At 33.1% G+C, this 15581-nt stretch overlaps 4 protein-coding genes across 4 annotated transcripts; 1 reads left to right on the top strand and 3 right to left on the bottom strand.

Moving 5' to 3' along the window:
* Positions 1 to 1991: 1991 nt before the first annotated feature.
* Positions 1992 to 4620, top strand: TRIADDRAFT_62181 (uncharacterized protein; the record flags this gene model as incomplete). Its single annotated transcript, XM_002118103.1, has 7 exons — positions 1992 to 2028; positions 2786 to 2878; positions 2992 to 3151; positions 3300 to 3386; positions 3499 to 3718; positions 3843 to 3968; positions 4060 to 4620. 7 exons carry the CDS (start codon positions 1992 to 1994, stop codon positions 4618 to 4620), a joined length of 1284 nt encoding a protein of 427 aa, XP_002118139.1.
* A 1486-nt stretch (positions 4621 to 6106) lies between these two features.
* On the bottom strand, positions 6107 to 7479 carry TRIADDRAFT_62182 (uncharacterized protein; the record flags this gene model as incomplete). Its single annotated transcript, XM_002118123.1, has 4 exons — positions 6107 to 6192; positions 6362 to 6431; positions 6539 to 6745; positions 7303 to 7479. 4 exons carry the CDS (start codon positions 7477 to 7479, stop codon positions 6107 to 6109), a joined length of 540 nt encoding a protein of 179 aa, XP_002118159.1.
* A 4173-nt stretch (positions 7480 to 11652) lies between these two features.
* Positions 11653 to 13098, bottom strand: TRIADDRAFT_62183 (uncharacterized protein; the record flags this gene model as incomplete). The annotated part of the gene is made up of 2 exons (XM_002118124.1): positions 11653 to 12407; positions 12648 to 13098. The coding sequence occupies 2 exons, from the start codon at positions 13096 to 13098 to the stop codon at positions 11653 to 11655; spliced, it is 1206 nt and encodes a 401-aa protein (XP_002118160.1).
* Positions 13099 to 14666: 1568 nt separating this feature from the next.
* Positions 14667 to 15581, bottom strand: TRIADDRAFT_33664 (uncharacterized protein; the record flags this gene model as incomplete). The annotated part of the gene is made up of 3 exons (XM_002118125.1): positions 14667 to 14799; positions 14938 to 14992; positions 15443 to 15581. The coding sequence occupies 3 exons, from the start codon at positions 15579 to 15581 to the stop codon at positions 14667 to 14669; spliced, it is 327 nt and encodes a 108-aa protein (XP_002118161.1).

Raw genomic sequence — 15581 nt, forward strand, 5'->3', positions numbered from 1 at the left:
TGTTGAACTGTACTGTACAGTATAGTACAGTACTGTAGTTTATGCATCAGTACTGCTNTGCATTATACATGATTGCATCTAATTGCATCATGTCTACCTACAGTATTTCTACATTGTACAATGTACAGTACACTAAAGTGATACAACAGTAAAATATCTGCGTTGACTCTCGATTCTCATCAGCACAGTAACTTTATGTTTTAAATTGACAATATCTACTCGTCTTTTCTGATAACTAGAAGGCATCATTTTTTATGTAACTACCACTACTGTACTGTATACTAGAGACCCTCTATTATGGTTTCTACTGTACAGTACACTAGAGACCCTCTTAGGGTTTCTACTTTCTACTGTACTGTACAGTACAGTGTGAAGCAGTTCGAATCAGAGTACGGGTGTACTGTACAGGGTTAAAATCACGAGTGTGAATCAAAATGTAATAAGACCTAAGAATTAAATTATACGAATATAAAGCTGAATAACTTGGCTTTTTAATTTAATTGATTAAAATGAGGTTATTATTCAGCTTTATATTCGTATAATTCTTATTACATTTTGAATCACACTCGTGATTTTAGGATACCTTAAAGTACTCTGATTCGAACTGGTTCACACTGGTGTGAGCCAGTTCTCTTTAGAGTGCTATTAGGCAAAATAAATTGTAGTAAAGTTGCAAAATTTGCCTTAAATTCTAAATTCTATGTACATACAGTACAGTACAGTACAGATAGATGAAGATTTTAGGATACCTTAAAGTACTCTGATTCGAACTGGTTCACATTGTACTGTACGCATTAGAGACTTTCAGTACAGTACTGTACCGATGAGATAAAGTCATGACCCCGTGACCTTTTGCCTTCATAGTACTGTACTGTACCATTGACAACTACTGTACTGTACGTACTGTATAGTACCGTACTGTACAGTATCATTAATTTGCGCGTGAGATTGCTGAGTCATACAGTACTTTATGTACTCTGCTGTACACATTCCTTGCACATTGCAGGTCACTCCAGTGTACACTACGGTAGAGCGTAAATTACTCTTTTAAGGTTCATGGCTTAAGCCATACTGTACAGTACAGAAGGCAAGTAAGCTTTAGTAGTAGTGGAGCACTGTAGCACACCGAACTATGTATTGTGCGAGCTTACTTTTGCATATTTTGGATTTACCGATCATTCAGTCTGCCAGCGTACCTGATAGTGAAATTGCGGGCTAAAAAGTTATGCAGCTAAAGTTTTACATATACAGTTCACTGTAATCTGAGGTGTGAATAAGTTTACTGTCAACTCCATCTGAGACGGCTGACTTTATCACGCCATGTGTAGATTGTAGACTGCGCAGCATCACACCATACCATGTGGCCCACGCCACAGTTCGGCATTGTACTGTACTGTACGAGTGTACTGTACTGTACAGTGTACAGTTTTGCGAAGCAGGAACTGTGAACTACATGAAACACGCTAATAATACTACTGTAGTTGAGTACTGTACAGTACAGTACAGTACTCTTTGATTTATGCTACAGTCCAAACTACAGTACAGTACAGTACAAGGGGACTGACTGCATTGTAAATGAATTCATTTTTCATTGTAAAATATAGAGACAGGTTGCTAGATACACACGGTGCAGTGAGGCGGTGTTAGGACAAGCAAACGTGGCACAATCCTTACCGAAGCACAAACTATCCTGCGCGTCATTTAACCGCATTTTTCAAGAAATTGGCTTAATATTTAGGTAGATAGCAATTAATCTTCATGAATCGATGTTACAGCGAAATTGTTTTTGTACTAGTTTGATGCTTAAATTGGATAGAAAGATTTAGAAATTAAACCATGCCTCACCAACCATACATGTACCGATCAAAAATTTAGAAAATTTTTGCATATATCACCGTTGTATAGCTCGTACGAACCTCAATACTACAGTAACTCTACTGTGTTGTACATTCCGGGTTGTGTTTTGAGCGTCTAATTAACCCAGCATTCCCATGGAACACCAGGAAATCGAAAAATCGCCGAAAGGAGGTGTGTGAATGTACTGTGGATTTATACAGTATAGCATACAGCATACAGTACAGTATATAATTTCTGATTGAACAAGTCACCGTACTCATTACCTATACTGTACACTACAGGACATACAGTACAGTACTGTAGTGTACCAGAGTGATACTGTAATTGTCATCAGTACTGAACTGTACTGTACTGTACTGTTTGATGCAACAATTGCAATTTCGAATGTGGGATAGCGTCGTACTGTGCAGTACGTACTATACATACTGTACTGTACTGTAATGTAATTGTACTGTACAGTATGTTTGCAGCCAAATAGATACTGGACGAGAGATGCTGCAATAAAGATTGCTGTACAGTATGTTTATGGGATTAATTAAGAATCATTTATTCGTCTAATATGCTTTGTAAAACCTGATGATCATCTCGTAATGGTCAATTCGATAGACACGTACAGTAAAAGTACAGCCGTTCAATATCATCGATATTTTCAGGACTTGACATCGGTGTACGGACGATCAGGAAGGCTAATTTAGGTTTTAATATCGATTTTGCATCATGAAATATGTACGGATAGCTGCAGGACTATGAGCTAGTTTATGAGATCGTATCAATATCCAATCGATATGACTGGATATTGAACGAGGCATCATTAGATTACATCAAGAATTACATACGTACTTTGTATATGTAAAGTATACTATTGTGATGCATGGTATATCATAGTCAGATGCGTGCTTAGATAAGGCTGTCTTGAAACTTGTTGCAGTACTATCTGATATGGACAGGATATCCGTCAATAGCTATGATGCTGCCGTTGATACCCATCGAATTCGCTGGAATAAACCTCAAGATACTGAGGGTTAGCAACGAAAATTCTTCCCATAGATACCAGGCTAAATCGATTGTCTCCATCTCTACTATCGGATCAAACACAGAAGTAATGTATTGTTTGTAATTATTTTTACTGCCTAGGTACTCCAGAAGTAGCACCATGTGGACTGTCACAAAAGACTTTCAAAATGCTGGCAGGACTTGTGATTGTAATTGCAATTGCCGTCTCCTGGGTTGGCTCCACTCAATTTGCACAGAGCACCTATAGCGCAACATTTTTTGCACCGTATTTCACAACCTGGTATATTTGTGCTATTTCAAATAACATTCGAACATTGCTTTAGTTTTATCTCTTTCTTAAAGTGTGCAACTTCTTAGCACATTGATTTTGCAACGTCACCGCCTTTTAAAACTAAATTTAAGTAATTTAATGTTAATCGCTTTGATAGGTTTTCTACCTGCTGGATTATTGTATGTTACCCGACCATGTTACTTGTTGGTAAGCTGAAGGGCAGGTCATTTACTGAAATGTACAGGTATAGTGATATTAACAATTCATTTTAGGCGATATTTTAAATATAAATATCATGTTAATACTAATAGTTAGTGGACATTGCCTAATGGAATGCTGATAATCCAATACTGTAGGGAGAGCGAAACTATCTACGGCCCGCGTGGGTTATGCTTGATGAACATACTCAAAATTGCTCTTCCATTCTGTATTTGCTGGATAGTAGCCAATTTCCTGTACATTTACGCTTTGGGATTAATTCAGCCATCCGACGTAACAGCAATCTTCTCGTCGACGTCAGCTTTTGTATATGTTTTTTCCTTAATCTGGTTAAAGGAATCATTTATGATACTTAGGGTAGGCTTCCGTAATTTTTAATGCAAATACAATTTGGACGTTGCAGTCCTCTTTGCGAATTTCTGTGAAGAATATTGATCGACAATTCCTTAATTTTTTAAAATTAACCTGAATTGTCTTGCAGGCGATGGCTACCGCAATATCAATTGTTGGAATAGTTCTCTTTGCCTACTCAGACGGCTTTGGTCGCTTTCAATTAGTTGGGGTATTCTTGACTGTTGGGGGTTCGATTGCGGCATCTCTGTATAAGGTAACTACAATGCTAAAGTGAAATAATGCATATTCTAATGCGACTACGCTGATTATTATTCATGCTAAAATAAATTAATTATTTCACGTAGGTATGGTTAAAACGAGTTGTTGGAAACGCTTCTTTTAACCAGATAGGTTTTTTCCTGTCTGTATTAGGACTTTTGAATCTTCTCCTGTTTTGGCCAATTATTTTAATTTTGTATTATACAAACGCTGAGACAATTGATTGGAATAATCTTCCAATAACTTTCTTATGTGGTTCAGCAGTTTTGGGTGTAGCGTTTAATTTCCTTGTAAACTTTGGTATCGCCTTCACATTTCCGCTGTTTATTTCGCTTGGAACTGTAATTGGTATTCCAATAAATGCGTTAGTTGACACGATATTTCGCCAGAAAAGCTTTGGTGCTATTAAGATTGGTGGTAGCGCTTGCATTATTATCGGGTTCTTGGTAATGCTAATCGGGGATGAGAAATCCCGACAAATATCTGATAATATTATGAGCATTTTATGCTGTGGAAGATCAGTTCAATTTTGCCATAGATCTACTGATAATCTTAAAGAAGATGAGTTAGAGAGTGACCCTAAAGATATTCCTTCAGTAGCAGATATGAATAGTCACAATAAAATTGAAAATGGAGTGAAAGCGTGAGCCTATTCTATGTATTGTTGACAATAAGATAATTAGACTTGAAATCTTCAATATTGGACTTATACCCTGTTACTGTTTTACTGAAGCTGCCATACCGATATTACTGTAATGTCGCAATAATGTTATCGTTATGAATGTAGAGTTTGAATAATATTATTCAATTGTTTAAATGCTATCTATTGAATCGTAAATATGATATCGATGAATACTTTTTTATGAGTATTTTACATTCTAAATATCAATACTTGGCTGTATTCTTTATTTGTTTGATTGATAAATTTCGCTTATCTTCCTGTCTTTCACTTATTATTTAATATTTTATTTAATTACTTGAATATTCGAGGAGGTTATTCAGACAGCCCTGGTTGATACTCTTCAATTGTTAGTTCTATATTTTATAAGTTATGTCAACTTAATTTAATTCTAGGACTATACTCATATTCGTAAGATTTTCGAATAAAGTTTGAAGATAGGTTTAGCATCGTCACGCTATTTAACTATGTTGTTGATCTATTAGAAAAACAGATTCATGATACAGTACCATATGTATCAATTTTACCTTACTACTAAAGTACCGGCCAACTTCGATATGATGAGGATATGTTGCTGCCTGCTTACATGTCCAGGAAGAAATAGTAATAAGGACACAAACATGATGTTCTGTTACATTATTCTTCCCGTGGAATCGTCCACTATGCAATAACATTTAAAAATATAATTGCAAGTATTGATTACTACTCTAGGATTTTAAATGCAAGTATTTGCTTAACTTGACAGTGTGCATGTCGGCCATAGGTTGGAAATGAAATTATAACTCTAGATGCAAAAATATACCGTTCATGGTTAAAATTTTCAATCCTACGTGTACGTTTAGGTATTTCACAGGACTATACATGTAGGTATTAAGTAGATGGCACAAAATATCTGAGTCTTCGAAATCAGGCTATAATTTTTAGCATTTCATAATAACTTTTGATATCCTTCGCTAATTAAACACCGTCGGCATTCCAAGGTTAAAGGAGGCTCAGCTTGGTATTTCTTAATATATTTCGAATTATAAATTTCTATCAGGGATGACGACAATTCCATGATGATACTAAAGCTTTTGAAATGGTAGTTTAGAATCGCGTTAATTTATATCGAATTAACGTGAATGTATGTTTCACAAAGTGTTGCAAGGTTCTGCGTTAGGAAAAGATATATCTGAAAAATTGTTTTACTTTTTGTTTACAGATAATGAAAAGCATTAAAAACTAAACGTCATCTGCTATTAATTTGACCATATTTTATTATTAAGTAATTGTAAATGTAGATTTTATCTATTAAGCGTAGTATATCATCACAAATAAATAATACAAGGTTAAACTACTTAAAAATAGCGATTAAATTCTATTAAATTAACGTAGGAACAGGAATTACGGTGAAAAGAACTAATTTAGTAATATGCCACAATGATAAATTAAGACATTGATTAAAACACTATAGTTTACCGACTTTGTTCTTTTCCATTTACTTTGACACTTATCGTGGATTCCGCCGCATAAGAAATAGAAAGTCGCGTATTGACAGTTTCTGTAGCAAGTAATAAACGTACGGTTAAAATTTTAGAATGCATTTTCTTAATATTATAACTTTTGAAATTATCTTTTTGTTGACTATCTAGACATATATATGGCTGTTGGAGATTCATTAATTTCTTCTGATTATCTAGTTTAGTATATTTTGATGTAACCGTATTTACCTTCAACATGGATCGTGTCCTCATCGCCATTTATAAAACTACAAGGGCAATAACCTTGATCTGTTAGACTCTAGTAATCATAACAAAATATTACGATCGAATTTGCAATTACGTTATGTTATACTTGTGCAGCGATAATGCTGTTGTGCCTTTCCATTTTTTTTTTATATTACTTACCTTTGCTGGTTGACAGCAGCAGTAAACTGCCAAAATGATTAACGTTACTCCGCTGACAACAATTTCTAATGCTCCAGCAGCGAAAACAGCGTAAGAATACCAGGTAATAAATCGTCTATTGCTTCCTGTCTGGATGATTATAAATGCTGCCACCGGAATGAAACTAACGAAGAAGCTTAGCAAGGTAAAGACAAAGTACCCTCGCAGCTATAAGGAAAGGTTTTAGATTTTAAGACTTAATTGTCCACAGTATTTTAACTTCTTAGACATTTAAGCAACAACATCTCAAGAAGCAAATCCTTTGATATAAAAAAAATTCACGATAGTATTCATTAAAAATGAAAGCTTCCTAAGTTGGATTTCATTACCAAATTAATCGTAGCCCGGTTTCGATTCAAGAAGCAACCAAAAGTACCAGCGAATGCATACTAAAATAGAATATCTATCATTAGTACTGTACGACTACTTATTGATCAATTTTTAATAGATATGAGCTATCTTTTGTCGTATCTTAATCGGTATTGGATAAGTATACTAAAAAACTTCCAATTTTATCACACACATTTTAGCTACTATTACGGTTTATTAGGATAAAAGCTTAATCATGAAAGCACTAGAATCACGAAATTAGTTAAAATATCCAATAATGCTAACTAACTATAATCGGATTATGTTTTACTAACAAAAACGCCAATTCAAAATCCCACTCCAGAAGTAAAAGTAAGGTTGTAATGAATGTAGCGCTCGTTAAGACTGAAACCGACCATGGCTGTTATGGCAAAGCCAGCTAATAATTGATATAAACTGAGGATAAAGTATAAGGTGTGTAATATCGGTGGAAATGCTTGTAGTTGAGGTTCAAATTCATAAGTATCGACAAGGCATTCGTTATTTTCTTTCGAATCTTGGCTTTCAGTCACGGCTAGAACCAATTCTCTCATTTTTTGTTGTTGTGGATGCCGTCATTGATGTAGAACAGAGTTAATAAAAATTAGTTATTCATAATATCCTGTTATATAGTCATGATACGCCTCATCTATTTCTCACTATTACTATATAATACCTTACTATATTGTCGATCCATATATAACCTCAATAAGGGACCGTTATGATCAATAAGCATTTGCTTCTATATATTATAAAATACCATTGTTTCGATGTTTCAATAACATTTATATTTCGAACTAATGGTTATATTTGATACTAGCTTCGTTCTAATTTTGGAGATTCTGAGTCAAGACAATGCTATAAAGCACTATTATTAAAAAGTATTATTGCAATAAAGATACAATTGAAATTGCTATTGTCAACGTAACATTAGATAGACCTTTGCTTCTAGCTTAAGTTTTAAATTATTCATGATCATACACAATGCAGTGTTTGAAATCCAACAGTTTGCAAAATGACCGATTTCGCATGCGGTCACGTTCATATAGACAATTAAAACATCATTTACATGATGAATTATTATAATTCTAAAAATCATGCATGTACGTACAATATTTTTGGCCGAACAGTCTTTGAAGCTAGAATAAATATGGCAAGAGATTTATATAAAGAGAGAAATTTAATATTTAGCTTTGAAGGAGTTGTACTACGGCCCTTTTATTACTTTGAATGAATCTTTGATTTCGTTCTAGTCTTCTGTTAATAAACTTTCAATATCCAAAATGGAAGAGTAATGCCAGAATTTGATCCATAGAAATAATGTACGATCCCCGAGCTGAAAACCCGTAAATAAAGTATTAAGAATCAATTAAACATTCAAGTAAAAGTTCATATTGATGCATCTGTTTTTAAAGTATCACATATCCACTAGGTAATCAACAGATTTATCTAGTCTAAGGTTTTAAATTAGAATTCTCAATAATCGATAAGAAGGAAATAACTCATTTTATTAATATATAGCTAAATCAATTATTAGTAAAATCAATATAAGAAGCAACATGTAATCTCTAAAGTATCAAAATTCTTCATTGTTATAAACTATTACAACAAAATTAAAATCGTAACGTAAACATACATAGTAAGTTAGAAATCTCAGTAAAATGATCTGAAATAGCAATAAGTACTTACAAAATTGAAATCATCGCTTCAGTTGCAGTTTACTATGCAGTTGCTTTTTAAAGTGATTTTTTTGTCTTGCCTTGAAAAGTAATTGTCTATGTTAAGCAATTTAAGCTTGAAAGTGAAGTATGCTATCTTTTATTACTACAAATATATGATTGTTTCAGCCGTAAATAAACTGGAATAAGGTGAATAAATACGATTTGACAGTATACAGAAAGATGATAAATCAGTGCTACTAAAGATATATCATAGTTATTCCAATTACATATGAAGATTCGAAAAAGTTTGCTTTAATTAAAAATATATAAATTTACTGTTACTAAGTTAAACTTCTCTAATTTGTGTTAAATTTATTATTTTAATCGTAAATAAACTCTTATTTTTAGTCATAACAACAGCTTTAACTAATAAAAGCCTGAACTTATAAGAATAAATCTCCCTTTACGACGGTCAAATTAGCTATATGCATGTGGAAAATTTTATTTTTTTCGAAATTAAATAGCAATTCTCCTAATTTTAATTCTCCTTTAAGTTTATTTTAGTAAAACAATACCCTACTGTTATACTCGTATTCCTACTATTATCTTCTACTCTTTTTTAAATTTTGCTCTATTGTATAATAGTTCAGTAGATACAACTTCATTTATCCTAACATAGCGAAAGTTTCATGGCTAAACTAGTATTAACTACTGTGATGGTGGGTTCAATATCTCAGAGGATTGAGATTTAGTCGCCATTTACAATTATTACAACAAAGGGTTCATAAAAGTAATGCTTTATTGTAGGTTAGTAATGTGAAGTACATTGAGGTAGTTACGGTAGATCAGCGTGCAAGCTGTCGTGAGTAACGAGTAGAAGTATTAGACTGTGAGAGACTAACTAGAAGACTAACTGAGAGGCTAACGAACTCTGAGGTAGAAATCGCCGGTATTTATAGTTTTAAAGATAGAGCACATGTAGAGAATAGGATTGTGGAATTAGATACAACATATACCATAACAGGTTACAAAATAGCAGATGATTGTAGAAAACAGCGAGTACCGTAATAACTAAATACAGTAGTCTATATATGAATGTAGAGTAAGCGGACTGTAGATCTGTCTAAATATAAGAGCAATACAACATGTCTATATTTAAGAGTAGAACATGGTTGCAGTATATTCTAAATACACTACAACTACTATTAATAACATAAATTTATATGAAATCTTTCAAATCATTCCATTAATTTTCTACATTTTATTTAGCATCAATGTGTTATTGAGTAACATTATTGCCCTTTCTATCTCTAACAGGGAAATGTTAGATTCTGTCAACGTTGTTCAATCATAACTACTTGAGCGGCATCTATCATAAATAAGCCTCTTACAGTGAGATTTCAATTAAAAGGTTTGAAATAGAATATAATGCAGGTGATATCATTCACACCGACAAATTATGAAAACAATTCATAAATTGAATTGCAGGCATTTCATTAATTCTTCAATAATATAATTATAATTAAGTGAAGAGAGCCTCATGATCCTCATAGTAGTTTACTCTGTAAGACATTACCGAGGGTTTCGTTTGTTGGATGATTTTAGTTGTAATACTTTACCATAGTGTTTCGATGGTCTAAGACATAGTATTCCCTTCGTTATAAGTATTGCTTTATTTGACATTTACCAATGATATTTTGTGGGAAGAATATGAAATACAGTATACAAATGTCGATTAACTCTAGATTACGTTAATTTGGTTCCAAGCAACAAATTCTAGTACGAAAAATTTTAAATACCATAGAAGACGATAGAATGATTTGCGGTGCCTACATTGGTATTTAAAACTGCAGGATACACTATTCATATATTTACACTTAAGAAGGTTCTTTTTCAGCAACATACTTTATTAATGCGGATTAATTAATAGAACTCTGTGTTCGATTTAGCCATTGGATATTAAATTTGGAACCTCAGTCTATAACTAGAATTAGTAGCATGAAAAATTTTCTGATGTTAGAGCATTAGAGATTGAATATGTTATCGCCACATCGCTGTTCCTAAATAGTTGAACATTAATTAGAGTGAAGTTGTAAAGCGGAAAATTGTACAGTAAATGCTAAATATGAGAAATCGTTAGCATCCTAATCAATTACAGCAAGCTATGATATTATATCGGAGCAATTCAGAAGATCGCGCAGGAAAGTTATTTAACATTTATAACCTATCGTGCATACATTCTTACTGGGATTATATAATCGAAATTATTGCTAGAGCAGAAGAATGTCTGAAATGCAAAAATTTACAGTCGGACCATTTTAAAACTGCAATACAGGTAATAGTAATGATCTAACTTGATCACGTTATATAATCTTATAACAACATTAACATGAATAAATAGGCATGATATTGGCTATGGTATATACACTAGCGAACTGAGTTTGGGCTTGTGCTTTAATGAAGTATGCTTATTTTGCATTTTCTACCGTAATAGAGTTCGGTTAAAGGTAGTACAATATTTTCCGAAATATAACTAATATCTACTAGATCTTTGCTTGTAATAGCTAAACCTATATTTTTAACAGTGCAATGAAAGGAAAGGCAATGATTCCCTTAAGCGACAGATATTACATTGATATTTCAATTCATATATGATATGTAACATCAAGTAGGTTAATGGCAAAGCTATTCCTAGAATAAAAGCTAAATAATAGCCACACTTCACTATATCGATTAAAGAGGTTAAGATTACCGTCAATAGCATTAAGAATTATTCTACTTCTCAATGTCAGATTTATTAAAACTAGGCTTATCTTAATATCTCAGTGTAATTATGCATTCTATTTCAGGTGTATTTAACTGTCGGCCGTAGATTTAGTAGCCATACACTGTCTTAAATGCTAATCGCACTGAGAGTTAATACCTTTAAATGATTAAAATTACAGTTTGCTAAAGTTTTATAGCATCTTTTGGTATTTATAACTTACGCTAACAATAATAATGATAATAGCTTATTTCCTAACCGATATAAGCTGCCAAAAAGGCAATCAACTTATAAACCTGAATTTATGCAAATTGGATCATCTTTTCAACCAAGATACTTAATATTATACCGGCTGACATACCAGCAAATAGACTTAAGATACATAAATAACCTGTTGTTTCGCGATATACTTGAGATACACAAGTTGGGGCATATGAAATAATAGATGTATTAATGTGACCGGTAGAAATTCCAAGTACCATGACTAGGACAAATAAAATCCATTCCTGTCCTTCGTTGCTTAATTTATTCGGTGGTATACATGTAGCAATACCTGCTATAACGGCAAATCTTACTAATAAACCGATCCAGGCAATTCGTGTAGAATATGGTAAGGTTGTGGCTAATGGTCCACGACCTACAGTATCTGATAAACTGTAGACTAAATAGAGAACCAGAAATGTCCAACCTCCGCCAATGAAATCTCTAGCAAGAACGAATATGGTTGGTATAATCATATAGTCTTGTGCTGTAATCAAAAATAATAAGATACAATGATTGAGTATTTGAGGTTGTCGTAGGGTAGTACAGGCATCGGATAAGAATCGGCAACACTGAAATCGATGACGCACGCTAACATCTTCGATCTCATGCAATGCATGCATGGCTGATAGACTGCTGTAGTGGCGATAAGTTGATTGTCGAGATACACAGAAATAGACTAATACAGCAAGTAATAGAAGGCCCGAGCTAATGCCAAAATAACAGTAGCTTGCACCACGTGGATCATGACCAGCGACTTTGACTAACATTCGAATTACAGCCATGACTACCGCACCTATTCCAGAACCAAACTATTGGTTCAATGTAAATATTCAGTTAAAATTGCTTTGCACGGTAATAATTTAAACAATCGAAAATCTTATTACATCAAGTTGAATATTTATACTTGCCATTAATCCTTGCATAAACACTGGAGGAAAGCTATAGCTTGCTAATGCATAAGCATTGGATCGGACAATTGCGTTGGCTATTCCTGCAGTTAATAATACTATGTAAACGGACACAATATGAATACCTGTACATGCACTACCACACAAATGAAATTGATCGATAATTGGTAAAATGATCAAGCAAATAGCTAGAATAACAAATCCGCCAAAGAGTTTCCTTGAAAAGTTGCATGTCCTTAGAAATAGTAATGACGCTATATTACCGAGTAGTCGAGATGATAAATAGGCCATTTCCAAACCAATATCGCTCTTACTGGTATGTAGAACATCTTTTTTAAAGTAATTTGTTGCCGAGAAGAAGGCATAAGTAGGGAATGCAACTGCAATACCAATAACTATGAATTGAATATAAGCTCCTATATTACTTTTATTTAAGGTTTCATACGGTTTCATGCTAGCCCAAGGCGAATGTTTAGCTGCAACAGGTGCTGCTGCAATATAAGTTTCGTCGATTGAGGGACGATGTCCCCTTCGAACGAAATTACCGTCTAGTAATTTTTCAACTTCAGTAGTCATCTTTTAGTTATGGTACTCCTAGCTTACAGAATACCGTCGCTGTCTGATTACAGATTTGATTAATTATTATCAGATTATCGTAGAATAGGAATAGAAATATTTATTTAATACGAATTCTTTGCCGAGAATGAGTCAAGTGCAAAATTTTACAGCTTGGGATTATATTTATTATCAGAGGTGACTGCTTCCGTATTAAACTTTTCATTAAGCAAGGTTCACATCATTTTGCAGTTCCTTCAAAATTGAAAGGATTAGCAACTTTAGGATTGATTGACATAAAATATTAACATTAAGAAATAAAATTCTTTCATCTTCATGAAGCTGTTTAATCGATACATCACGGTACCATTAGCAATTACATTTGATTCGAAAATGCTAAAACATAACGGGAAATTGTTTTTCCGAACGATATCTTTATCTACATGGCATCGACTGATGGTTTTATTCTTTAGCAGATAAATACGTAGTAAATATTGTATATAATGAAAATTTATCATGAGATAATTCTAGGTATTAACTCAACATTTATTAGCTAATTCGGACGGATAAACTTAAATGCAAAGCGGAAAGGAGATAAGTAACTTACATTTTCATGTTTCGTTTAAGTTCATTTAAAGTTAAAAATTTTAAGAGTTTTTTTTATGAATGAATAATAGCGTGACTGTTGCTTTTGAAGATTGTATTGTAATCTTGCTATATTACCGAATTTGAGTAATGACGCTATAACGTTCAAGAGCGATTTTCATTTAAAAATTAGCGATTCATTTTATAACTTACGGTAAGTTGATAATGAATTTGCTTTAATCCGTCAACTTTTGCTAGGTATCAGTAACTTAATTCGGAAATTAATGTACGAAAGGTAGCGCAAGGTCAGTATGGTATCTTGAACTATTGTCTTAAAATTCCTTAAGGAACCCGATGCTATACATCTACTTGAAGACATAATAAGGTAGCATATGGTGCATATTTAAATGCTGTGGCAATGATATTTAAAGTATTACTTTTATTATACTTAACATCATGCAACTTGCAACTCCACACTATTGCTGTAAGCGCTCGTATCTGTCTCAATTTTTTATAGCTAATAGTGTAAAATTTTGACTATGACTTTCCTTCATTTCGCTTAGATGAATGGGCTAGTACCATAACATATTATGGGACATTGATTACAATTGCAAATTGCGAGATAGAAATCTGGTTATCGATTTAAATAATGCACCGATAACGAATATCACAATTTCGGTTACCTTCATTACATAACTATTATAGAAAACGAAATATATAAATTGAAGCATGAAAAATTAAAAGTTCTGCATTATACACATATTTCACAATAATATATCTCCATGGATCAATAATATTTTCAAGATGCAATATGAGATGTGAAAAACCACTAAATATGTCTTTAGTCAGTCTTTTCTTCCTTAACCACTTTTATGGACCTTTTTAATTCGGCTCGCTTTACGCGAATAAGCAAAGAACCAGACGTATATAACCAAACGCACTGAGAGTATAAGTTAATATAATACATCGAATTACGATATTGCTAAATGGATTTTAGTGCTAGATTACTTAATAAATAACAGAAGGATTGTAATTCTACTTACCACTATAATTAAGCAGTTTATCAACGCAGGAGCGGAAAATACAATAGATATGAATAAGCCTTGCGAATCGAAGTACTGTTGACTAGCAAATGATCTAAAGTCAGAGAAGCATTCATTAGAAAAACTGATCTATTTATTAAATGCGTTGAATATAAATTCAATTCAGTTACAGTATTGATTTATCAATTATGTGCTAAAGTATTATTAAACTGTGTGAGTGAAATAATCTCACCTCCAATTTTGAGCAGCGTATTCATTTACGAATTGAGTAGACCAAGTCATCAGTACTAAAGCGTTATGAATAGCATAAAAACATCGAATGAATGAATAAGAAATAACATACCAATGCGTAGGCCGCATATGGACTGGGGATATTGAACATCACTATAAAAGCTGTGAGTGTGTCTCATAGTGAAGTTTCAATCGGGAGCTTGTTTAAGAGAGCAACTGCACTTTATGTTAATGAAAGAAATGCACGTTGGTGACCTTGTCCGTATTTATCATCCTTTCACTTATTATAGTTCTACGTATATCGTGCATACGGCGCAATGACAACAATATGTAATTTACAATGCAGCATACGTACACGGACGTACGTTTAGTCTAGGTATTTGGCACAAAGTAATTTGATCAACTTTATTTGAAAACTACTTTAGAGCTAGTCAATGTTAGGGTTATTTGTCCTTTTTATTTTATAGTACTGTATATCTAAATATACAATAAGCATATTTACTTACATAGAGCTAGAAACAATATTGTTTGTAGATTTGTTCGATGTCCACTTGATAAGATAAATAGTAAGCATATGACATGGAAGGCTACCAGACCTAGCAACCATCTTTCAGTCCAGTCAATCTGGAATTCACGTGAATTCAT

The sequence above is a fragment of the Trichoplax adhaerens genome, genomic scaffold, assembly GCF_000150275.1.
Source record: "Trichoplax adhaerens TRIADscaffold_37 genomic scaffold, whole genome shotgun sequence".
Taxonomy (NCBI): Eukaryota; Metazoa; Placozoa; class Uniplacotomia; order Trichoplacea; family Trichoplacidae; genus Trichoplax; species Trichoplax adhaerens.